Source organism: Trichechus manatus, unplaced genomic scaffold (assembly GCF_000243295.1).
Source record: "Trichechus manatus latirostris isolate Lorelei unplaced genomic scaffold, TriManLat1.0 scaffold00024, whole genome shotgun sequence".
Lineage (NCBI taxonomy): Eukaryota > Metazoa > Chordata > Mammalia > Sirenia > Trichechidae > Trichechus > Trichechus manatus.
Window position 1 is genome coordinate 18,715,885 of NW_004443960.1, and position 26,750 is coordinate 18,742,634.

At 43.0% G+C, this 26,750-nt stretch overlaps 1 protein-coding gene across 1 annotated transcript in view; it reads right to left on the reverse strand.

The window, feature by feature from the left end:
• DNAH3 (dynein axonemal heavy chain 3) overlaps nt 1–26,750 on the reverse strand; it is a 206,223-nt gene that overhangs the window by 21,659 nt on the left and 157,814 nt on the right. Inside the window, exons 44-52 of the mRNA XM_023728516.1 lie at nt 23,490–23,613; nt 23,242–23,398; nt 22,836–22,979; nt 21,217–21,883; nt 20,057–20,222; nt 17,875–18,091; nt 13,769–13,951; nt 7,724–7,922; nt 1,928–4,069 (exon numbers count right to left, since the gene is read on the reverse strand). Of these exons, the coding sequence (XP_023584284.1) occupies nt 1,928–4,069; nt 7,724–7,922; nt 13,769–13,951; nt 17,875–18,091; nt 20,057–20,222; nt 21,217–21,883; nt 22,836–22,979; nt 23,242–23,398; nt 23,490–23,613 (3,999 nt within the window). The remainder of the gene's footprint in view (nt 1–1,927; nt 4,070–7,723; nt 7,923–13,768; nt 13,952–17,874; nt 18,092–20,056; nt 20,223–21,216; nt 21,884–22,835; nt 22,980–23,241; nt 23,399–23,489; nt 23,614–26,750) is intronic.

A 26,750-nucleotide genomic window follows, 5' to 3' on the forward strand; every position in this document is an offset into this window, starting at 1 on the left:
TCCAAGGAGCAGCTGGTGGATTTGAACTGCCGACCTTTATGGTTAACAGCTGATCTTTTAACCACTGTGCCACCATAGCAAGGCCTTATTCTTTTTCATGGATGCATAGTATTTCACCATAGGAAAATACTATACTTTATTTAAACAGTCTAGCAGTCAGAGTTTTAATGCCCGTAGGAGACATAACTTTGTAGCCATAAGAGGTGGGGAGCTGGAACTGAGACTTTTGTATAAAGTTAGGATCCTAAAAGGGCTGTGCCTTCATGTTAAGAAGGCCAGAAATCTAGCTACTAACTCCAGGAGGCAACATGGGAGCTCATCACTGACCTAGAGCCTGGGCGGAAAAAATAAACTACAGCAGCTCTCCGGTAAGAAATCAAAACACCAAGCCTATCCCACATGAAGATGAGGGGTATGAATTTACAGTACTGTGTTGTGTGGGGTTCCTAAGCTGAGAAATTTCCCATAAAACTGATCCAGAATGGTGAACCTCCTCAGGCACCAGTAAGCGTTCATATGAAGTTGTTCTGTTGGGACGCCCCTAAAACCTAAGGTATGTGAAACTCCCACAAAATAACATAAGCTTGCTGATGATGAACTCACAATAAAAAATTACAAACTATATGAGGGAATACATCACTGTAAGGGATAGCCAGCACATAAAACAATCAGTAGAATTGACACCCCAAGGATTACATATAGTCACTGAAAGACACCATAAAAGAAACACATCTAAAATCATTAACGAAGGAATGTATAACATAATGAAAATTCAGAATTTTATGAAGGAAAAAAAAAGAATATATGGATTTAGAACAAAACAAATAAAACTAGAAATGGAAATCATAGTCATTGAAGATAAAAATACAAAGCATTGTTTAAAAGAGCAGATTAAATACAGTCAAAGAGAGAATGAGTGCCCAGTAAGGCCTACAAGCAATGATCTACCCAGTAGCAATGAGTAACCCTAGCACCCAGCTTATGGTTCCCAAATACCATTGCTTGCTAAAAGAAGCAGTGTTCCTTGGAGAAATAGCTTTTTCCAGAGCAAGGGCAAGAAATGTGTAAGATAGGCCTGGAATATATGTAGTTCTAGAAAACAAGGAAGCTATCAAAAACTACTGGGGTTATGTGAAAAGGACACGGGCATGAAGGGGCTCCCACAGGCCAAAGATTGAATAATTGGAGAACTGAAAAGTATAATGACTGCAGTGGGGTAAAACACCACCATATTTGAAACATCAAATATGTTAAAAATCCATTAATTCACAATAGTACAAAAATTTATATTGGTTCACTTAAGAGTTTACTAGGGCACCAATTAATTATTCTGAAAGCTGATAAATGAAGAGAAAGAATGAAGCATTTATTCTGCCGGTCCTGTTTGAACTATATTCAGAGTAAACCCTGGTCCTATACCTTTCGGCGTTATTTGATTTTTTTTTTTTTAACCACAATGCAGTATTAATTAATCAAAAAAAAAAAAAAAAAAGTTAAAGAAAAAGAAAAAGCCCTGCTGAAAGAAGCAAAATAGTCAGAAAAAATTGTTTAAGACCAAGACGACAAACTGGAAGCCAGCAGGCTGAATCTGGCCCCTGGCTTGGACCTCACAAGATAGTTAAGAAATGTGAATGAATTATGAAAATTTAAAATGGGAGATTTCTGGTTTCTCTGGAAAAATCAGATGATCTGGCCATCCTGGGCTTACATTACCTCTTAGCACAATTTGTCAGAGCTGAGTAACAGCTGTTCCCCTTAGCCAGAAAAAAGAAGTCTTCAGTTGCCCGGCTGCATCTTAAACTGGCAACTGCTTGGCCATCTAAGCCACTTGAGTTTGAGATCCCTGCTGTCAGAGATAAGCTATCATCATCCATCCACTCATTCTGGGCTTTCCGCATTATATCCTTATATAATGTTCTGTCCTTACCTGCCATTGGGTCTGCGCCTGGAGACAACACGAAAATCAACGGTGCACAACAACTGGAATCATTGTAGGAACCCTGGAGATCGAATGTAGGAGGTTCAACGTAGACCTTTCCCATGTGTTCAGCAATGAACTCCCGAACAGCTGGAATAATTTTGTCAGGCCGCAAACATCGAAGGATCACCATTCTCTCTAGTCCTCGAATGAACTTCCATTGTCCCGGAAATGTCTCCTCATGGGGCCAGGCTGAGTCATAGATAAGCTTCCAATCCTCAACATTTTGTTCAAAATATTCCATTAGGCCATTCAGTTTGGGTAATGCAGATGCACGGACAACTTCCGACCATGCCTTCTCAGACAGCCATTCGGGAGCTGGGTTGGGGAAGGGGTTATCCAGTGCAATACCACCAGTTAGAAGGAAGTACCAAATTTCCTCATTAATTTGCTTTTTCTCTTTCATGATGCCGATGGTCAGGAGGAGGGAGAAGAGCAGCTTGTCCTTCTCAAAGAGAGAGCGGCAAACATTGTTGTAAATGCTCAGGGTGAAATGCTCAATGATGTACTCGATACGTAGGTCTAGCTCATCACTTTTCCTGCTGTTAGCCAGGGACTGAACGTACAGGTTTATGAACCATGTCAGGGAGTACTGGTACATCGGCTCGATATTGGCCAGGTCAGAGATACAAAAGAAGATGGTGGCAGAATGAATAGCCACTGGCTTGTAGCCCATCCGAGTCTCATCAATCTGCATTTCTGTCACAGAAGCAATTTCCTGTTTTTCAGATATTTCTTCAGACAGCACTTTAGAGGAAGACAAAACTTTGATGGCAGTTTCATCCTCAAGGATGTTGCCCTCGGACATGGAAAGGACCTCCAAGATTTTATCTTCAATTTCCTTTAGCTGCTTCTTGTTCTTGGCACTTTCCACAATCAACTGGTTCTTTTTCTCTTCCAGTTCTGGCTTCTCCTTGGCAGCCACAATACCAAGGAGTTGATCTTGGAGACCCAAGGGGGTGATCATGAAGTTAAGGAGACAGACTTTCACGGCAACTTCAGGGAGGTAATGTGGGTTCCTCAAACGGGTTGTGATGTACAACTTAAAATCCTTGGAGTATTCAATGATATTTTCACCCAGCCTCATATACTCAACCCCTTGCTGCTTGAATGTTGCCTTGAGCAAGATGGGTTCAATAGAGGCATCCAGCTCTTCTCCGATATTTTCAAGTAAGACAGGGGTGCCAAACTGCAGAGCATTTTCCAGTGTCCTCACATAGTTGGCATCAGTGAACTTGATGACAGACAGCTTATTAGCTTTCTCCATGTTCTTGATCCACTTATTAGCCTGCCCCTGAGGATCAATCATTAAGGCCCAGCGTCTGGAATTGGACACAATGATGCCATTGTCAATGGAAAAGGAGTCAATGGGCAGCCCAGCAATCTGCCAGGCCCGGATTTTTACAGGATCCCCTAACGTGTTGCTGAGACTAAAGTCAGCGGAGCCAGGAATGACCTTCTGTTTGCAGTGTTCCAACCACTGCTTTTGGCACTTGGTCCGGTAATCCACTGTAAAGGCACCCAGGTAAGCCACGGTCCCTGAGGACACCAATACATCCCCTGTCAGGTTAATATAGCGGATCCCCAACTGCCGAGCAGCTTCTGTCCATCTGTCCTTCTCTCCTCCAAGACCACTGATCAGCTTCTCTGCCCTGATTAGCTTTTGGGAGCAGATTTCGATGTTTTCCTCCAAGGCATTTTTCTTGAGGTTCATGTCTTCAAATTCATCATTCAGGGCCTGCAGGCGGTCTTCCACCAGCTTCAGCTCTGCCCGCTTCAGGTTCAGTTTCTGCATCTGTGCGTCCAACTTCCCCTCAGCCTCCTTCAGCCGCTCCCGTTTGGGAGCCACTACTTTGGCCACGCGGTCATATACCTCCATGGCCCTCACCCACTTGCACAGACCTTCACAGGCTGATGACACATTTTTAATGACAGCTGGCTGGAAGTCTGGGTGATCGATAAACCTTTCCCGGATCCTCTTCATGACGGTTGAGGGGATGTTGTCTTTATCATATGTCTTAAGACTTTCCAAGAATTTCAGATCTCCAAGGATCTTTCTTGATACCCCCCAGAAATCTTCTATCATCTTACCTGTACAAGAAGCAGAGATAACAGGCTGTATTATTAAGACCTTCTGGTTGAGATATAAAACTCTATAGAGGCTACTCCTTGTATGTGGAAAAAATCATCGAAGCTCCTCGCCATGGCCTGGGAGGTCCAGCCAACCTCACCAGCCTCATCCCCAGCCACTCTATCCCTCATTCTCTAGACTTGGGTCACAAAGCACCTTCTTTCGATTGCTCCATGATCCTAAGTGCTTTCCTACCCATGAGCCCTTCTCCTGTGCTGTAAATGGCATCTGGCTGGCTAGTGCCCAGACTTTGGATCTCATTTTAAAGCCACCTCCACAGACAGGCTTCCCTAGATCAATTACTCTTTCTAAGGTGGCCCCTCATCTCTCCTCCAGCATATTCTCTTATCTCAGCTGGGAGGTGAGCTTTTCAGGAGGATCCTTCAAGAAAACAGCTCAGGTATAATAACTTGACCTGAGCAAGTATGCGCTAGCCAGTACCTCTCCACTCTGGCTGTCCCTGGAATCTCCTGGGAGCTTAAAAAATATGAAAGCCCACGCTTCATTCCCTTTACAGCATTTATCACAATTTGTAATTTTTGTTTATTTTTTATTGTCCACCTCTCCCTCAAAGCTGTAAGCTCCTGCTGTGTTTACTAGAATCTAGCTCAGTGTCTGATATTCCGTGATCAATAAATACTTACTGAATGAATGTTACCCTGTATCCCATTCATAGATGGAGAAGGCAACAGGAGTTAAAGCCTATGAGCATGTATTTTGAATATTCCTTTTCAAATCTGGGAGATAGGTTGGATGGCACCTAAAGCATCTTTGTGGTGGACAGTGGGAGTGAGTGAGTCGGGTGTCACCTGGGCAGAAGGCTGTCCATGGCCTGCCCAGAAAACAAAGCCAGGCCCCCATTTTCCTTAGTACCAACCGTGCTGCTGACTAATGACAGATCAAGTGAGATGGGATGCCACCCTGGGACAGTGGTCCTTTTGTCAACATGTTGGAAAAAAAAAGTCAAGGGTCTGTTTGGCTCATGGTACTACAAACACTTGCCAAGCTCAGGCTCGTCCAAAAGTTACACTTTTAGACATTGTATTAAGTCAAACAGGTCAGACGTGTCCCATTCATTTCTAATGTAAGCACAGCCACCAGCCGAAAGTTTTTGTTTACATTCTGGAAAATAACCTGCTTCATTTAAATTCAAAGTACCCAAAGCTAATTTGATAACTCTTTTGCTCCATTTCAAATGTACCCACTAAATTCTAAGAGTTGGGTGAATAATATACACCAATTAAAAAAACCAAAATCTCATCAAGTCGACCCTGACTCATAGATACTCTGTGTGTCAGAGTAGAACTGTGCTCCATAGAGTTTTCAGTGGCTGATTTTTTGGATTGCCACACCTTTCTTCCGTGTTGTCTCTGGGTGGACTTGAACTTCCAATACTTTGGTTAGCAGCCGAGCCCATTAACTGTTTGCACTATCCAGGGACTCCAAATAATACACCGTATTTTTACACAAATAATGCATGCCTCCTATGTTTGTTTGCCAACCTTGCCCTCTCCGTTGAAGGTATTCTCAAGGTATTTTTGTAAGCATAAAATTAGTGTAGCGCACTTATGAAAATACCTCTGAGGAGAGGGAGCGGTTGGCAAACTGCGTTATTTGCATAAACTATGGTACATAATCTGCTTTAATTTTAAAGTACGGCAGGTAGGTGTTGGGTCCTGGGCTGATCATCAATGATCCAAGAAAAAACTGACATTCATGACCTGGCCTTGCTCTGTGTATCACAGCAGTTCTCAACCTTGGCTGTATCTTAGAAAATACTTAATACTAATGCTCAGGCTGCACCCCAGACCAATGGAATAAGAACCTCTTACTGGAGGTGTGGTACAGGCCTCAGTATTTTTTAAGCTCCCGGGTGACTGCAGGGGCAGCCAGGGTGAAGTGCTGGCTAGCTCATCCTTGCTCAGGCCAACTTATTATACCTGAGCTGCTTTCCTAAGGGATTCTCTTGCAAAGTCCACCTCCGGCTCCTCCATTCCTGATCTCCTTCGTCTCTTCTTCAGGTGGTTTTTGGCCTGAAACTGGCCAGGAAGGAGGGAATGCTAAGCAAGGGGAAGCAGGAGCCAGAAGCTCCCAAGTGCAGGAGCAGAGATTTGGTTTGTTTGTTTGTTTCTTTCTTTCTTTTTTATTGTCGTGCTTTAAGTGAAGTTTACAATCCAAGTTAGTCTCTCATACAAAAATGTATGCATACATTGTTATGTGACCCTAGTTGCTAGTGACAGCACACTCCTCCTTTCCACCCTGGATTTTCCACGTCCATTCAACCAACTCCTGACCCTTTCTGCTTTCTCATCTCACCTCCGGACAGGAGCTGCCCATTTAGTCTCATGTATCTGCTTGAGCTAAGAAGCACACTCTTCATGAGTATCATTTTACGTCCCATAGTCCAGTCTAATCTTTGTCTGAAAGAGTTGGCCTTGGGAATGGTTTTAGTTTTGGGCTAACAAAGAGTCTGGGGGCCATGTCTTCCAGGTTCCCTCCAGTCTCAAACTATTAAGTCTGGTCTTTTTACTAGAATTTGAGCTCTGTACCCCACTTTTCTCCTGGGAGCAGAGATTTCTAACAACATTCCTGAGGGAGTGGAGGAGAGGCAGGGCGGTTTCCAGGAAAGGAGAACTCAGAAGGCAGGAAATATCACTAGACTTGGTTTTTAAAATCCTTGCTCAGTTCTAAGACGCTGGTCTTAATACAAGGTCCTACATCTAATTCAGATTTTAAGTAGAATGACTATTCACCTATAAATGCTTCTAGGCTCAATTGTAAAAGGAGGCTTTCCTTTCTTCCTCCCTTATTCCTTTCTCCCCACTGTGTTTCTGGCTCTGCCTCCCTTTGCCCCCATCTTTCTCTAACTCTCCATTGGTAGCACTCTCTCTCTCTGTGTTTTGACTCCTCTCTCTCTCCTTCCTGGTCTTTTCTTCCCACTTGCTCACTCTCTGGCTCTGTGACTCCACATGTGTGTCTCTGGGTCTCTCTATCTCCATTTCTCTCCCACTTGCGGCATTTTTGTCTCAGCTTGTCTTTCTTTCTCCACATCTCTCTCCCCTCGTGTCTCTCTGTGTCTGACTTTACGTATGTGAGTCTCTCTTTGTCTCTGTCTCTCTTTCCCTCTCCCTGTCTGTCTTTCTTCCTCCTGGTTTCTTCCTGTCCTGGTCTCTGTCACTGTTTCACTGTCTCTGTGTGTGTGTTTGGGTCTCTCTCCATCCCTCAGTCTCTCAGTCTCTTTCTATCTTGCCTCGCTCTCTCTCCGTGTCTTTCTCTCTGTCTCTCTCCCTCTCCCACACACCCTGCTCTGTATGCACTCCATCTCAGTCCTTTCATCTATGTGACCTTCATTTTCTGGATGATTTGCAGGCAGAGGCCTTGACCCAGCTCAGCTTCACCCACAGATGCTGCATCTTCCCAAATGATGGAGAGGAGAGAGGATGCAGAGGGAACAGAAGCGAGACCTCCGGGGACACAAGTACATCCCCGTGCCTTTCGTGACTCCTCCAAATCAGTGCTGCCCGCTGGCCTGGTGGGGGCAGGGGCACCCTCCCCGTCAGGGAGCAGCAGACCCTGAGGCCCCCTGGTGGGGTTGGGGTGCTGATGGGGATTACCAGAGCCGCCGGGGTCTGGCTTCCTCTCTGGTCGCAGCCCTTTCATGACACAAATGCTCTCCATGACCAGCTTGACAGGGCCAGGGGGGTTCTGCATGGACTTCACCAGGGAGATGTCCGCAGGGTTCAGGGTGTCGAGCGCAGCGAGTGCGGCCTCCAATGCTGGCATCGCCTCTGCCAGGTCCCCTTCACATTCGTTCTGCAGGCAGCACAGACAGAAAGGGTGAGGGCCTGCGTGTCCCCCAGGGACCGTGCCTGAGAGCACTGCCCTGAGCGCGGCTCTCACTGTCCACCAGCCTCAGGGAAGGTGCATGGCCTCAGGGGATGCGGTTTGGACTTCTGAGCATTCACCTAGTTTGTGATCTTAAAAATTAAGCTTTTGTTTTTTAACAAATTCCCAGAGACATATGCAGTGGGTGACTTCACACCTATCGACCAGGGAGAGATAAGGGATTAGGGTGAGGCTTGAGTGACAGATGGATTGAAGACCTGGGTGGGAAGACAGTCAGGTCAAGTTTAGGGGAGAAATAAGGCTTAAGGAATGGAGAAGGTCAAGGGTGGGCTCAGGATCAGGAATGTATTTCAGCTCAGCGACAGGAGAGGGAGGAATCAGGGACAGGGTGAGGCTTGGGAATAGGGTAGAGTTCAAGGCAAGGTTGTTGTGTGCTGTCAAGTTGATTCCAACTTGTTGTGACCATGTAGGACAGAGTAGAACTGTAATCTTTACAGAAGCAGACTGCCACATCTTTCTCCCACAGAGTGGCTGGTGGGTTCAAACCGCTGACTTTTTGGTTAGCAGCCGAGCACTTAACCATTGCCCCACCAGGGATCCTTTCAAGGCAGGGTCAGGATGAAGAGTGGGGATAGAGAATAGAGCTGGGTAGGGAGTCAGAGGTCGGGTAAGCTCAGGGCAAAGGGGATGGTGTCTCTTATGTCCAGTATTTGCTAATTTAACAACAAAATTAATACTATGGAGTATTATTGTCATGAAAAGGAATGAAGCACTGATTCCTGTTATAACGTGTTGTAAACATTATGCTAAGTGAAAGAAGTCAGACACAATGGGTCATCTATTGTATGATTCCACTTATATGAATAAGGAAATCCATAGAGGCAGAAAGCAGATTTGTGGTTGCTAATGAGCGTAGGGTTTCTTTTTGGGGTGATGAAAATGTTCTGGAATTAAATAGTGGTGATGTTTGCACAATTTCGTGAATATACTAGAAAGCACTGAATTGTATAATAGTAAGTGTATGAATCATATATCAACTTAAAAAAAAAAAAAAGAAAGCTTAATATTACAGTATTTTAGAACTGGTAGGGACCATTAGGTTTTTTAGCAGTCCAATTACCAAATTCTACAAAAAAGAAAAACGAGGTCCGTGGAGGTAAAATGGGTTAGCCAAGGTCACACGGTTAGTCACAGAGCAGGCTTCAACTCTGAGCTCCTATCCCACCGCCCGCCCAGTGACTGCTCTGTCAGTCCCCCAGACCAAGGAGGGATCACACAGGCACGACCGAAGTGAAATTTCCCGAGTGTCACGTCTCAGAAAACTTAAGGCAAGCATGTGGTTCCACCTTCGTACTTATTCTGCATGTGTGTGCACATATGTACATACCTGCCTGTGTATATCATAAGGAGTCCTGGTGGTGCAGTGGTTAAGCGCTCGGCTGCTAACTAAAAGATTGGCAGTTTGAACCCACCAGCCACTCCATGAGAAAAAGATGTGGCAGTTTGCTTCTGCAAAGATTACAGCCTTGGAAACCCTATGGGGCAGTTCTACTCCATCCTATAGGGTCACTATGAGTCAGAATCGATTTGACAGCAACGGGTTTGGTGTATGTCCTGGGCTTTGTAGTTTATGTTTTCTGCTTTTCTTATAAACGTATAGCTTTATTTGGCTTCATCATATTAAAACAATACCTGTCTCCCTCATGCCCCCAAAATGAGCCATGTCAGATGTCCCCAACATAAAAATGGAATGTCCTGCTTTGGATGTCTCCTTCTCATCCCTACGACATCCACTAGAATAAAGTGCCAGGCACAGGGAAAAAAAACAAAACCAAACCTGCTGCCGTCGAGTCGACTTATAGCGACCCTATAGGACAGGGTAGAACTGCCCCAATAGGGTTTCTAAGGAGCGGCTGGTGGATTCAAACTGCAAACCTTTTAGTTAGCAGCCAAGCTCTTAACCACTGCACCAGAAGAACTCCTCAAACCGGTCCTTCCTGTTTCTCAAGTCAGCTTCAGAAAGGATTTCGTGGCAGGGGAAACCCAAGATGTTGGCTCAATCACAGCTTCGGATGCTCGGTGGATTTCAATGGTCCAAGTGCCTACGGGATCCCATCATCAATAGTTCCACCCTATTTTTTATAATCTGCCAGGCAGCTAGCGCCCCATGTGTGTCATAGCTCCCAGTGGCCTTCTAGCTCTGCGCCTTTTCCTAGCGGGCAGGGCTGGATGCCACCTTGGTCTTGGCGCAAGCTTGGTTGTCAAGTGACTCAAATAGGCCTCTAATTGTGGCATTATCTATAACAGCGACTCGCAAGCCTGCTGTGCATCAGAATCATCAAGGCACATTCAGAACATGTTCCCGGTCAGTCCCCACGCCCAGAGACTCTGAGTCATCAGTCTGGGTGGGGTCTGGGAATCTGCATTTTTTAAAACTCCAAAGGTGATTCTGACATACAACTCTGGTTTACACTATTGGAGCAATGAACACAAAGAGGAAGGGGGAGTTGACTTAACTGCCCAGTAGGGGAATGGCTAAGGAGTTCTGGTGGAGGAGTGGTTAAAGCGTTGGGCTGCTAACCAAAGGGTCGTGGGTTTGAACTCAGCAGCCGCTCTGTGGGAGAAAGACATGGCTGTCTGCTTTTGTGAGGACTATGGCCTTGGAAACTCTATGGGGCAGACTTAATCCTGCTCTATAGGGTCACTATAAGTTGGAATCAACCCCACAGCAACGGGTTTGGGTTTAGGGGAATGGCCATTTGATGGGTGATGTGCTTACTTAAAAAAGTCATTAAAACGATGAGCTGGTATTTTGGGAAAACATTTGTAATAGGATGCTAAGAAAAAAAAGCATGATACAAATCACAATTATGCTGTGAGTAGGAGCTAGGCTAGGAGGACACTTGGAAAAATAAGTAAGTGTTAAAATTGAGTTTTTGAAAGTTCTTTCGTACTTGTTATTACTGTTACAATATTTGTTCTGACGATAAGAGTATCGTGATTAAAACTGACCGGTGTGGCTTTGCAATGCTGGGAGCAACAGGGCTGCTGGAGAGGTATGAAGCACAGTGTACTCTGGCAAATGTGTTCAGCTTTGCAGTCATTTTAGCATCATTAATCATCCTTATTAGGGGAAAATAAATGATTCATTAGCTTAAAAAGAATCACCCAATTAAAGCAAATCTTTGTGCTTGTGAAGCACTTTGCCAGAGACCCTACTCATTTTCTTCCAGTCTCTTAATTTCCCTAATATGGATTCCATTCACACGGTTGAGCCCCTACTATGCGTTAGGCTCCACACTGGGTGCTCTTCCATGTAATCTCATTTTTTGGGGGTGAGAAGAGTACAGGAAATTCCCAGACCTCCTGTGGAGTAAGAACTGCAGCCCCGAAAAGTTCAGGACTGAATTCTGGGCCACACGAAAGCCCAGGGAACCTGCGGGGCAAGCACAGGTTTCTTCTCCTTGGATGGTTTCTTCTGCCTCCTGACACACCTCCATGATGTCACTCCAGGACCCAGGACGGGATGGCAGACGTTAGACCTCACCCTCTGCACCGAAACTCAAGGTGGCAGTTTATTGCCCCCGAGTGGGTGTGGCGGGGAGTCCGGGGTCATCTCCTCATAAACCTTAGTCACCGCTCTCCTCCCTCCCTCAGGTTTCCCCCTGACACTGCAGAGCAGAATCCTGAGTCTGGTTCTGCTTTCCCTATGGCACCCTGCATGGTAAGAGGCTGCCCTTGTCAAGCAGGCAAGTCCACTTGGTACACGGCAAAGAACAACTGATTTGGACCATTAAGGCCTGACTGTGGCTGGGCACGTGCTACAAACTTTACATGCTTTTCTCTTAGTATCCCCATTTTACAGATGAGGAACCTGAGGCTAGGCAAGGACAGAGTGAAAATTGAGCCCTGGCATGCCTATAACAGCATGAAAGAGTACAAATCCATGTGTCTTCCGGGGTCAGGTGGGTGCTCTGAGTGCGGGAAGCGGGCTGGCTGGGGCTTTGGTGAACTAGAACACGCAGAGGGCAGCATCTAGTCAACACCACTGATGGAACAACACAGGAATGCAGGCCCAATGTTGCCAGAATGCCTGATTTGGGGCTGTTTTTTTTTTTTAAAGGAAAAGTTCAACATTCAAATTTTTTTTTACTTGAAATCTGTAGAATTTTAAATGTTGATAACTAGTTTTGATTTTTAAGAAATACTCTGTGTGGTGTGTGTCACAGTGTACACATGCTCCCTAGCTGCCAGTTTGCAATTTCTGGAATAAGGTCAAATGCAAGGGGTTTGCGACCAGAGAGCTCTGGGTTTGAATCCCAGTTCAGTCACTTAGTAGCTGTGCGACATGGGGCAAGCCATTTAAGTTCCTATATTATGAAATTTCCTCATCTGTGAACTGGCAATGATACCACTTGCCTTGCAGTGCTATTAGGATGACAAAAGGTATTGCAAATTAAGTGGAGCAGAGTATATCTCCTCATGGAGGAAAGGAATGTTGTCTGTCTTGTTCATTCCTATTTCCCTACTGCCTAGAAAAGTGCCAGCACATAGTGGACGCTCCATAAATATTTTTTAAATGAAGGAATACAAGAGACACCACCGTGGTGCTGATTAGACATTGTTACTATCATCTGGTTGTAGAATGGCAAATCAGCTGCTGGATTATGGTTCTTGGTGTGTCTTTTATGGTTCCACTTGTGTCACTAGTTCTGTGAGTGAACGAGTCTCCGGTACCCAGGGCATTCACTGTATGCCTCTGAGATCAGGCACTGGATGAGACACCAAGTCTTAGAACTCACTGGAGAAAAGTCGGTCTAGAAGGCCTGTCCTTTTCCAGAAAATAGCCCATGACCCATTTATTACAGAAGGCAGACACAGGCTACTTCTTCAAGATCTTGGTTTGAAGAACCGTTGACAGACTTTTCTAGCTGCTAAGCAAGGGCATAGGGACAAGTACTTTAAGCTAAGCACCATGAGCCTTGGATTCTAACACCACTAACTAGCTATGTGACTCTGGCCTAGTCATTTCACCACTGAACTTCAATGTCACTGATTCTCAGATACTGACACCTGTCATTGCTAAGTCTCAAGGTAGTTGCGATACGCAAATGAAATCATGTACTCAAAAGCACTTTGAGAAATATATAACATCATATCAGTGTTAATCAGGTTTTCTTCTAATATATGAATGTAAGTTAAGCCCTTATCAGGACTATTTCTTCTTTGTGGTGGAAAAAAAAAAAAAAAACCTTTGAATGGAGCCTTTTAGGTTTAACATTCAGTCATTTGATGAATATTTATTCCACACCTACATCATGCTAGCTGCATTTGAGCAAAAACATGATGGAGGTGAAGGAGACAGCCGTGTGGGTTTCTGCAGGAAGAGCATTCATTCTGGGCAGACGAAATGGCCAGTGCAAAGGCCCTGGGGTGGGAGCTTGCCTAGTGTTTATTTGAAGAATAGCAAGGAGGTCAGTGTGGCCAGAGCAGAGTGAAAGGGGAGGGGAGTGAAGTAGTAAGAGATGAGGTCAGATCATATTGGGTCTTGTAGGCCTTGACTCTGAGTCAGATGGGAAATACTGGAAAACAACAATGCTTCCTGGGGAGAGCCAGGTGTCAGAAAGACTTGCTTCATCACTTACTAGCTATGTGGCACTGGAGAAGTCACCTACCCTTTCTGAGCCTCACTTTTCTCATCTGTGAGATGGGCATGATCACAGACATCATACTGGGCTGCGTTAGGCTCTAGTGAGATAACGGACTAGCCCAGAAAATGCTGGTTCCCTCTCCTTCCTCTCTGCTCTTTATACCTTGATTCCTTGAGCAATTGCGGCGGCGGCATTGGCTTCTTTTTCATCCGCCTGCACCAGAAGTTTCTTGCCATCAGCTTCTTTTGTCTCCGCTTCAATTTTCACCATCATCTTAGCGGTCTCCTCGGACGTCTGAATGAGTTGAGGCTGAAGGGCAGTCAGTTCTATCTGCATGACTGCCACCTAGCAAGGAGAGAGGGGCAGGAGGAGACCAGGGTCAGGACATCAACGCTGAAAATGGCCATCAGCAAGAGTGGAACCGAGCTTCCAATCAGTAGAGAAATATTTACTAAAGATTCTGACATGGTACTGGGATTCTCTCTTTCAGTTGGCATTTATCTCTTTGATCTTTTAACACTCAGTTACTGAGTTCAAAAAATGGGTTACCCTAGACATAAAATGGTAAACTAAAACTAAAAAAAAAAAAAAAATAGACAGTGTTTCTTCCCTTGTTAAGCCTACATTCTAGTGTTGCAGGCAGGGAGAAACAGACTAAACGTAAGTTAATAAATAAATAAAATAACTACATTTTTAAAAGACCTCTTTAAAGTGTTAGAAAGCAAAGATGTCACTTTGAGGACTAAGGTGCACCTGACCTAAGCCATGGTATTTGCAAATTCAAAAGCTGGACAATGAATAAGGAAGACCGAAGAAGAATTGGTGCATTTGAATTGTGGTGTTGGTGAAAAATATTGACTATACCATGGACTGCCAGAAGACCAAACAAATCTGTCTTAGAAGAAGTACAGTCAGAATGCTCCTTAGAAGCAAGGATGGCGAGACTTTGTCTCACATACTTTGACATGTTATCAGGAGGGACCAGTCCCTGGAGAAGGACATCATGCTTGGTAAAGTGGAGGGTCCGTGAAAAAGAGGAAGACCCTCAAGGAGATGGATTGACACAGCAGCTGCAATAATAGGCTCAAGCATAACAACAATTGTGAGGATAGCGCAGGACCGGGCAGTGTTTTGTTCTGTTACATATAGGGTTGCTATGATCTGGAGCTGATTCAACGGCACCTAACAACAACAACAATTTTTCGAAGGCTGGATAGAAGGAACTTTCATCTTTTAAGATTATTTTTTCTAACAGTCTGATGCCCTCTATAACATTCCTGCTAAGTGGTTTTCTGGTCTCTGTTTGAACACCTCTAATGATGGGACCACCATCCATCTGTCAGTTTGTCATATTTGGTGGCTTGAGTGTTGCTATGATGCTGAAAGTATGCCATCAAGATTTCAAATACCAGCAGGGTCACCCATGGTGAAGAGATTTTGGCAGGACTTCCACTAAGACAGACTAGGACGAAAGGCCTGGTGATCTACTTCTGAAAATTAGTCCATGAAAATCTTATGGATCACAACAATCACAATTCACTAATGGACCACAACTACCACAGCCTCCACCAGACTGAGTCCAGAACGACTAGATGGTGCCCGGCTACCACCACCAACTGCTCTGACAGGGATCACAAAGGAGGCAGATGCAGCTGCCAGCCAAGGAATGCCAAGGATTGCTGGGAACCACCAGAAGCTAGGAGACAGGCATGGAGCAGTTTCTCTCTCAGAGCCCCCAGAAGGAATCAACCTCCTACCCTAATTTGGACTTTCAGGCTCCAGAACTGTGAGAAAATAAATTTCTGTTCTTTAAAGCCACCCGCTTTGTGGTATTTTGTTATGGTGACCCTGGGAAATGAAGACACCACCTCTCAGGGAAGTGATGCCTTTTTTCAGACAACCAAACCCCTTACATTCTCCTGACGAAGAGCTGGAATTTATGCCCCTACAGTTTTTGCCCACTAGTCTGGATTCTGCCTTCTAAGGCAGCTCAGACACATAGGATTGGCTTTCAAGTATTTGAAGGGGGTTTCTCAACTTGCTCCCACTGTCCTCAGCAAGCTGTGTGTGAGAAGAAGCGCAGCGTGCTGGCCTGGTTAGAAACACAGACTCTGGAGCCCAGCAGGTCTGAGTTCCAATTTTGGTTCGGCCACTCATGGGGACTACTCACAAGGCTGCGTGACTGTGGGCGAGTTGCCTGGCCTCTCTGCGTCTTGGTCTCTCTGCGTGTATCATGCAGATGAGAACGTTACGTTCCTTGTACACAGTGCCAGGCACGTGGTAGAGCTCAAGCAATGTTAACTGCACTGTCGTTCTCTTTTATGGTCTAAACAGCCTCAGGCTTTCTGCTGCTCTTCAGACAGTTTGCTCACCCCTGTCTGGACAGATCCCAGTTTTCAGCATCTCTCCAAAAGCCAAGGACCTTGAGCTAGACCCAGCACCCTGAGGTGCAGAGCAATGGGGCCACCTCTGATGTCCTCTCCCATCTCTGCATTGCAGGATCCATGGGTTTGCTGTTCACAGCGACAGGTCACCCACTGTAAACCAATCAGCTGTCTCAGTCCTTCATTGGTGGCTGAAAATCCATCTCTTAATATGACCCTCTTTTTAGATGGTTTGCCAAGTGGTTCCAAGCACAAATCAATTAAAAATTGATACGTCAGGCATTTTGCTGTGGGTTATACTTGTCAGCTCATTCAATCTTCATAGCAACACTGTTATGGATTGAATTGTGTCCCTAAAATATATGTGCTGTAAATCCTAACCCCTATACATGTAGATATGATCCTATCTAGGAATAGGGTTGTCTTTGTTACGTTAATGAGACTATATCAGTGTACCGTGTGTCTTAAGCCAATCATTTCTGAGATATAAAAGGAGCAGCTCAGACACTGAGGCAAGCAAGTACCAACAGAAGGGAAGATACTCACCACCTGAAGATCACCAAGGAACTGAGGAACAGAGCTGAAAAGAGACAAGGACCTTCTCCTAGAGCCTACACAGAGAGAAAGCCTTCCCCTAGAGCCCACAACCTGAGTTCAGACTTCTAGCCTCCCCAATTGTGAGAAAATAAATTTCTCTTTGTTAAAGCCACCCACTTGTCGTATTTCTGTTGTAGCAGCATTAAGAAATCAAGACAAGCACTATGCAGTAAAAACTGAGATTACCCTCTTTTTACAGAAGAAAAAACCAAGGTCCAAAGAGGTGAGAAAATGTGTCCAAGGTTCTATAGCTGCGAAGTTAATAGAGCTGGAATTTAAGCCCAGGTCTGATGCCACAAAGCCCTGGTCTCAACCACCGCCTTATCCTGTCCAGTACCCTAATAAGAGTATCCAGGCCTGGGGCAAGGGTGAGGCAAGTGAGGCACTCACCTTTTTTATTTTTATTTTTTATTATGCTTTAGATGAAGGTTTACAGAGCAAATTAGTTTTTTTCATTAAACAATTAATACACATACTGTTTTGTGACATTGATTGCCAACCCCAAGACATGTCAACACTTTCCCCTTCTCGACCTTAGGTCTCCCACTACAGCTTTCCTGTCCCCTCGTGCCTTCTCATCCTTGCCCCTGGGTTGGTGTGCCCATTTAGCCTCATTTTGTTTTACAGGCCTGTCTAATCTTCAGCTGAAGGGTGAACCTCAGGAGCGACTTCAGTACTGAGTTAAAAGGGCATCCGGGGGCCATACTCTTGGGGTTTCTCCACTGTCTGTCAGACCAGTAAGTCTGGTCTTTTTTTGTGAGTTAGAATTTTGTTCTACAGTTTTCTCCAGCCCTGTCCAGAGCCCTCTATTGTGTGATCCCTCTCAGCGCAGTTGGTGGTGGTAGCCGGTCACCATCTAGTAGTGCTGGACTCAGTCTGGCGGAGGTTGTGGTAGTTGTGGTCCATTAGTCCTTTGGACTAACCCTTCCCTTGTGTCTTTGGTTTTCTTCATTATCCCTTGCTCCAGGACACTCACTTTGGGCACAAATTTTAAGGGGTGCCAAAAAACTCAGTACTTAAGATAACTAGTATTTTAATGCAATATATATTTTTAAAACAATAAAAATTAATGCAAAAAAATCCATGATGAACAAAATATCAAACTCTTAAATAAAGACAAGATCCGACAGGGCTGGGATTAGGATGAGGAGAATGAGGTGAGTTGTCCAGGGTCAGATCCTCTCTTTAGTTGGCTCCCCCTTAAATTTTGTGCCTAAATGAGTGCCTCACTTGCCTCCACTTAGTCTGGGACCAATTTGTCCCTATTCTACTTTGGTAGCCACTCACTTGTGAAGCTGCAAAGTCAAGTTTCTGAAGGCCTGTCAGATAGCGGTTTCTCATCATATCAACCTCTTGCCTCTTGCTATTCAGGAGTGTCTTGAAGGTCAGAATCAATTCGAGGTAGGAGGTGGGGGTTACATAGTTATGTCTGCGCAGTGTGTTGTAATAATCGAGTGACAGATTCCTCACGCTCTCCTGAAAGTATTTGCACATGGAGACAACCCTGCCGAGGACATGAAGGCGGTTAGGTAAGCCCCACTTCCTCCAGAGAGATACAGCACAAGTTTAGTACAGACATGAGAGTGTAAGAAGGCACACACTAATTATAGCCCATTAAAGTCCAAACATTTCTGAAGACATTCAACAGCATTAAGGTAGAGAAGGATGGGGTAAGTGTATACTCTTACTGGAAAGATCTCTGATCATAGCATTTCCATCCCTAATCCCTTTGATGAATAATTAGGACTTAAGCAGCCATTCTTAACCTTTGGCAAAATGGTGAAGGCTTTGGACTTTTCAGAATAAAGTTTTTAAATGCATAAAATAAAATACATAGAATTCCAAAGGAAACCAGTGATATTATAACAGAGTTTTTGAAATATTTTTAAACAAACAAATGTATGAAATAGTAGTATATGTGCTTCTTAACTGGTACATTAAATCAGAGATTGGAAAACTTTTTCTGTAGAAGGCCAGATAGTAAATAGTTGAGGCTTTGTGAGCCATACAGTCTCTGTTACAACTACTCAAGTCTGCCTTTGTAGCAAGAAAGCAACCATAGACAATATATAAACTAATGTGCATGGCCGTGTTCCAATAAACCTTTACTTAGAAAAACAGGCTGCAAACTAGATTTGGCCTGTGGGCCATAGTTTGCTGACCCCCGTGTTAAATAACAAGATGGACCAGTGGGTCTAGTAACTACCATTGTTTTGAAGAAAACAATATACTGAGGTATCTAGAATGACTGAATGAGTCATGAAAATAACCGTGATTCCTGCTGGTAACAAAGTCATGGGTTTTGCAAATCCTACTGGGGTCTGCTACCTATATTCAATATTGAAGGAAATGTAACATACCAGTTAGATGTCAGTGAAAATGAAGATGTACTTTTTCCCATTCATATTCACCAACCCTCTGAATTCTATCTGTGAACCTGTGGACCCAGGTTCAGAAATCTCCTAGACTAGGGAATAAAGTTCGAAGTTCTCAAAATGGAATTTAAGGCCATCAACATTCTGACCTCTGCCTAACTTCTTAATTTTTCATTAATTCCTTTAATAAACATTAATTGAGCTTGCTATGTACCAGATGGAGCACTGGTGGCACAGTGGTTAAGAGCTCAGCTGCTAACCAATTAGCAGCTGGAATCCACCAGCCACTCCTTGGAGACCCTATGGGGCAGTTCTACTCCGTTCTATAGGGTTGCTATGAGTTGGAATCAACTCGATGGCAATGGGTTTGGTTTGCTTATTTTATGTACCAGGCACCTGCTGGGCACTAAGGATGTAGAGGTAGATAAGGCAGGTAGCATGAGCCTTGCCTTCATGGATCACCCAGAATGGTCTACATCATCTCTTTCCTTACACTAGCCAAAAATTAAGTGCTTTTTTGGGTATATTTGTGCTTTACACATAAAAGAGAAAGATTTTTTTCATTCCCCTAAAACAACAACAACAGAAATACTGCCATCGAGTCAATTCCGACTCATAGCGACCGTATAGGACAGAATAGAACTGCCCCATAGGGTTTTCAAGGCTGTAAATCTTTATGGAAGCAGACTGCTGTATCTTTCTCCTGTGGAGCAGCTGGTAGGTTAGAACCATGCACCTTTTGGTTAGCAGCCAAGTACTTTAACCACTAAGCCACCAGGGCTCCTTTCATCCCCCCAAGAACCAATTTTCATCCCCTTGGCAGTTATGTCACCCCTGTTGGGTATGCATGCTCTAAGATTATTGAAATAGCCATATTATATCCAGGTCCTCATAGCTATGACAACAGTGCATGACAGGACAATTCTGAACAGTGTCACTTTATTCTTTTTCAGTAAAGATGTTTTATTAAATATACAACTAAATGTGGTCTGATTTGAAAGTATAAGACTTTTTCTATATTAAATTGAGAAAGCTTTAAAACACCAGCAAAAATAGAGCCACCATCCAGATTTTCAAATGCAGCTAACACTTACTCTGTCCGAATGTTGTCATCAAGCTCCACATCTTCCAGAAATTTGTTGGCCACTAACTCCAGGGCATCTGTGGGCCAGGACTGGAACCAATCGATCGTGCAGCAGTTGATCAGCGAAGGGAACATCCGCAGGCGGTTCCGGAAGGCGTCCCCAATTGGACTCATGGCTTACGCAAAGTAACTTTGTTAGTTCCATTCCCTCAAGTCAGGGATAACCCCAGGGGAAAGGCAGGTATTTCTGAGGGTCCTGGTTGGGCAAAGGGCAGGGTAGTAGTCTAAGTTTCCCTGTAGTACTCCAGGTGTGTAATTGGGAATAGCCATGATAAGTGCCTGGGAAGCTCAAGGGGATCCTTGGATATTTTCATGCAACTTTGTGATAGGATCTCAGTGTATAACAATAGCCATCTAACTGTTCTCTCATACCCACTGTTGTCCCTTTCAGACCCTTCTGGTCACTCAGCCAGGATGGTTTGAATTCTTTGACTCACTTGCTCTGCCTGTACCAACTCACAGACATAAGAGAGCTATGGATGCCCCATAGTTGCTTATAAAGTTGTTGTGTGGGCCATGAGCTTGTTTCTGACCCCATCTCCTCCAATCACAGATCTTGGGTTGTACACCTCATATTCCATTCATTGGTTCTTTAGACTCAATGTGGTAGGAGGAAGCATGATGCATGGGTGGAACTGTGAGGAGGTCAGTGTGGCTGAAGAACACAGAGAGAAGGAAAAGCTTGGTTTAAGATGAGGGTGGAGAGGAAACATGGCCCTGCCTTATAAGACCACGTGTTAGGAATTTTATCTTTATCCTAATGGACAGCTATTTAAATGTTTGTGTGTGTATGTGTGTGAGAGAGAGATAGAAAAACTTATCTGCAATAAATGAAAAATAAAAAAGCATCCTGGTTCAGTGGAATAGAAAGGCCTGGAAGGGACAAGAGTGGATATAGAGAGAACAGCTAGGTTGCAGGGGTTAGGTCTGGGTGAAATAATGGCAGCTTAGCTAATGTCAAGGTGGTGGAGATGGAGATAGATGGTTGGATATGAGAGATATCTGGGAGGTAAAAATCAGCCAGGACTTGGTAATGAGAGAGCATTAAACACAACCCCTGGGTTTCTACAATCAGAGGAAAAAAGTCAGACTGTGTTTGCTTCTTCTTACCTAGGACAATGTGAAGGTTCTTTTTTACTCTCTCAATAAAGAAGTTATACATAGAAAGAGGAGTGATTTCAATCTTCTCTCCTTCTGTCCTGACTGCCATTTGCATCTTTTCCACAATGTCAGCCTTCTCATCAGCTGGGAAGATGTTGGGTACATCACCTGTGTTCAGAAGCATGTTGATGTCCTCAACAAATGACTCGTCCTTGATCTGGTTATCAGCAAAGAGGAACACAGTACTTTTGACGGCCACACCAACCTGGAGCATGATCTTCTTTAAGTCCTCTCGCCAGTCATTGCCCATGTAGTTCTTGGTGATCTCAATCTGGTACAGCTCGTATGAGTTCATGAATGTGGACAGTTTGGTGGCACTCTGCCGCCCGCTGCCCCCAATGCCCACTAGGAGCAAGTGGCCTTTGTTCTGTTTAAGGACCCTGCAAATCCGGGAGATGTGCTCAATGGCAAACCTGAACATGACCAAGGACATGGGGGCCTTGCTGATGTTGTTGAACTCTTCCAGGTAATACTCCATGACCACTGTGAGCTGTTTCAGGTCGGTGATCTCATCATAGATTTTCTGGTCACTCTCTGGTTTGAAGAAATCTCCAAAGAAGAGGCTACGAATGTTATCATCAATGATCTTTCCAGTGGGTGACAGGTGGATAAGGACCTGTAAGAAAGGTAAGTCTCATCTAAGCATTCAGCCAGTGGCCCAACCAGAATGTCAGTGGAAGATATGGAGGGAGGGAACAGGGAACATGTTTGTTTCCTCTGGGCACATTCTTCAAAAGTCATGGTTCACCAACAGTTTTTTTTAAAAAACATAATATGTGTATGGTCTTAAAGACTATGATGAAAGGACATTAGAAAAGAGTGTGACAGCAAGGATCAGTCTGTTTGCTAAATGATTAAAACATTAGTGTTCAGATTGTAAGACTCTCAGAGAAGGCAGTCGAAGGATGGTACTATTTTTTATGTGCTTGCTCCTATACTGAATAGAGATTCAAGTCCTACCCCTGGTCTCCACTCTCTGTGCCTAAAGTAGTAACGTTTTAGATGCTTCTTCTTTCTGATATTAGGACCTCTTAATACTCTGCACTTAGCCTCTGGATTCAACATAAAAACATTTGCAAATTTTCTATAAAGAAATCACAACTTCTTAGCAATGGAGGCAGAACTAGGTGATGTAACTATATAGGTTTAAAACAACTTATATTAAAATGGAGAAGAGGAAACATTCACAAATGGGAGACTATGATGATCTTTCAGTTGGGCTTTACAAGCGCCTAAGTCAAACCATGAAAATTCATGGTTCATTTCTTAACTCCTAAATTAATTGACCCTAAAAATACATTTTAACTGAATCATAATAAATGTCACCATACTGTAAAATGAATGGATTTTGAATGGATTCCAAACGTATATATTACTATGGAAGTGAAGCAAAATTAGACCAAATAAAACATTACTAAATCAAATGACTATATGACTCAGTCCTGTTTCCCAAGAATCAGAGAGCACAGCTGTTAGTATCCACTGGGAATAGAACTTGAAATCTGCAACTACTTGGTCAAACATTTGGGACCATTTCAGAAGTCAAATGATCACAGAGTCTGACTTACCTTTTCCACAGTCTGCTTGAAGCAACTGGCAGTGGTTTCCTTCACCATGTTGAAGAAGACCTGTCTGTCTTCCTGGTCAATCAGACGGTCATAGAAGACCCGATAAACCTCATGGATCCAAAGCCGGATAAATTTTTCTACATCCTGAAAATCCATAGATAAGTACTTGAATGAATGGAAGGTGGTACCTGAGAAGGTAGCTCTCAAGTAGAGGTAGTTCTCAAGTAGAGCTATCTGGGTTGATATGAGGATTAAACGAGATAATGTTTATAAAATACTTAGCACAATGCCTAACATAGGCTAAGTGCTTAATAAAAGTTAGCTATTATTATTATCATCATTGTATATTCCACATAGCCAAGGATATTGCTGAATAATCTTGGTAACACAAATGATAGTGGCTGACCTGCAGGTGGGTATGGGGGCAGAGCAGTACCCCTTGGATCACCCGTGAGAAGTCCCGCAGGTTAAAGACGTAATGTGACTTGGAGGGAGTTGGCAAGAAATTCTCTACTGCAGCTTTATAAATTGTCATAGTAGCTTGCACCAGCATCTTTCCATACCTTGGGGAGAAGGGGGAAATAGACCAATCAACAAGCGACCCAAATTAAGGACCCTCAGATCAATTTCCGGGAAGACAGAGGAGCCTCTTACCTTAAGAACATGACATCAAAACCTTTCCCAAAGTGCCAGTCAGCGATAGAACTGAAAATCTTAGTTAAAATATCATCCTCAAAGGCGTTGATGGAAAGGATATTCAGATGGCGAGTGAATCGTCCTAAAAAAACACGCACACATGTGAGTGTACACATATACTTATACTTACCTTGCAGCCCTAGGCAACCACTAATCTACTTTGTCTCTATAGATTTAACTACATATCTTTTTAAAAAAAAAATTTTATTATAAAGTAAAACACAGACACAGAAAACCACAAAGAACAAATGTATACTTTAGTGAATCATTAAAAGGTTAACACCCTTAAAGCTAACCATCCTGGACATATCAGGAGGGACCAGTCCCTGGAGAAGAACATCATGGTTGGTAAAGTAGAGGGTCAGCAAAAAAGAGGAAGACCCTCAACGAGATGGACTGACACAGTGGCTGCAACAATGGGCTTAAACATAGCAACTACTGTGAGGATGGTGCAGGACTCGGCAGTGTTTCGTTCTGTTGTACGTAGAACGTCACTATGAGTTGGAACCAACTCGACGGCACCCAACAACAACATCTACCATCCAGGTCAAGAAGTAGAACTTTGTCAGCCCTCCACAGGAGCTCCTCCACATGCCCCGTCCTATTCACAACCCTCTCCTTACCTCTATCTAAAAGTTAACTATTATCTTGACTTTTACGGTAATTCTTTCCTTGCATTTTTTTAGTTTTTAATCACCCAAGTGTTCATGCCTAGACATCAGAGTTTAATCCTGCCAATTTAAAAAACGTGGTATGTCTTTTAAGCTTCTTTTAATCTATAATCTATAGGTTCCATCTCCATCCCTTTCTTTTATCTTTTGTCTATTGAAAATCTGGGCTGTTGGACCTGTAGTTTCCCACAGTCAGAATTTTGCTGATTGCATACTCATGGTTTAGTTTATCACCTTTCTGTGTCCTCTGTATTCCTACAAATTTGCAGCTGGATCCAGAGAGTTGGTCAGACTCAGGCAAGATTATAGATGGTGGCATGTTCTTTTATCAGAAGGCACATGATGATGTCTCTCCTTTTGTGATGTTGGCAGCTACTGATGCTCAGTGGCTAGATCCATTAATTCACTGGGGATTGCTAAATAGTGATATTCTATAATTTCTTTTTCATTTATTAGTTGGAATACTTTTATAAAGAGACACCTCCCCTTATCTACTATCTGGTTATACAGTGGTACACTCCATATAAGAAAGTAAGGATAAATTCTTGATTCTTTCCATGTATTTATTAGTTTTCAAGATGAGTTGGTTCCCTATCATTCTCTGAATGTGACCAACTATTATTATTATCATGGACTCATGGATTTAAATACATTTGGATTAGTTTCAATCAATTGCAATTACTAACACTGTTGAAGTTCAAAGTTTCCCATCTTTGGCCAGTGGGAGCCTCTTTATGTTGGCTCCTGAGTCCTTTTAATATGACCCTAGTAGTCGTTGATAGCTTTCTCATTATACAGTATATTAAGATGCTCCAGGCTTGTCTTGTACATTTCCTGCCCCAGACATGCAATAAGCTATTTCTTAAAGAAGCCCTGATTACTTTTAGTGGGAAATTAGATTTTAGGACCACTATCTGGGTGCTAGGCATGCTCATTACTAGTGGGTTGATCTTCACAGTGGACATTAGTAGACATCATGAGTTAGTACTGATAGTCACAATTAAAATTTAGGACTACATGGCTTTTATTGAACCTCTTCTATATTATATCTTTATCTCTTTTCTTCCACTCCGAGACTCCTTGTTCTCAAAGACACAAGAGATAACAGAAATAGAACATTTGACAATTACTTATTTGCCTAATTCTACTTTACAGATATCACAGTCTGAGAATAATAATATACTATGAGCCCTGGTTGCACAATGGTTAAGAGCTCAGCTGCTAACTGAAAGCTTGGTGGTTTGAACTCATTCAGCGGTTCTGTGGGAGAAAGACCTGGCAATCTGCTCCCATAAAGATTACAGCCAAGAAAACCCCATGGGGCAGTTTTACTCATCACATGAAGTCTCTATAAGTTGGAATCGACTTGAGATTACCCAACAACAATAACACAGCCACTACCAATTATGATAACTAGAAAGTTTAAAAATTTTTGTACATGCTACCCATATCCCCATTCCCCTTCCCTTGTTTTTCTATATCTACATCATTAAGTCATATAGTCTTTACATATTATAGTCTATTCTATTTATTCCTAGTTCAACAAATAACCATATATTTAATTCTCACTACTGGTCATTATGTTGATGTCTCTATAGTCATTTTCATTGCTTGAAACTCATTTTCTAGTAGATGCCTTAGGAAGAGCTTAGGTGAATAATAGTCCTCAAGTTCTTACATGATGATAACAGTTTTTCTTTTACACCTGAGCATAGGTTTTCTGGCTATAAAATCCTTGACTTTCATTTCCTGTCCTTGAGTGTCCTAGATATGTCACTCCATTTTCTTCTGGTATAAAGCATTACTGTTGAAAAGTCTTAATATCATCTAATTTATTTCCCTTCTAAATCATGTGTTCTTTTTGCCCAGATGCCCAAAAGATTCTTTTCATTTTTTATTTTTTTATGGTTGTGAAAATATATATAACACAGCATCTGCCAATTCAACATTTTTTTGGGTGTATAATTTAGTGATAACAATTAATCATGTTGTGCAACCATCATCCACAATCATTGTCAAAATTCCCATCACCATAAACAAAACTTTCCTTTTTCTTTAAGGTCTAGTAGTTTTACTAGCATATATCTTGGTAGTGATCATTTTGAATCAACATTCTTAGGTACACAATATGTCTTTTAATACAAAACTTCAAAAATAATTTTTTTCTTTTTATTTCAGGAACATTTTTATTAGATTATGATTTTTATTATTAGTTCTGTTTCTATACTTTGATTTTCTTCTTCAGATGCTCCTATTAGTTACATGTTGGATTTTCTTTGCCTAACTTCAATATTGTCACTTTCTCTCGGATCCTTTTAATCCCTTTCATCATTTCTTTTTGATTTAAAAAAATTTCCTTTTAGTTTTTTATTTCTTAGAGCATTATTGGTTGTGTTTATTCTCTCTTGTGTTCCTTCTAGTTTAAGCTTCATTTCTAAAACAACGTTTCTTTTTCTCTTTCTTGAGTTCCACCATCCAAATTCTGAGTTTTTCTACTTACAATTTGTTGCTTTTTCATGTCTTGTATAATTTTTTTATATATATATTT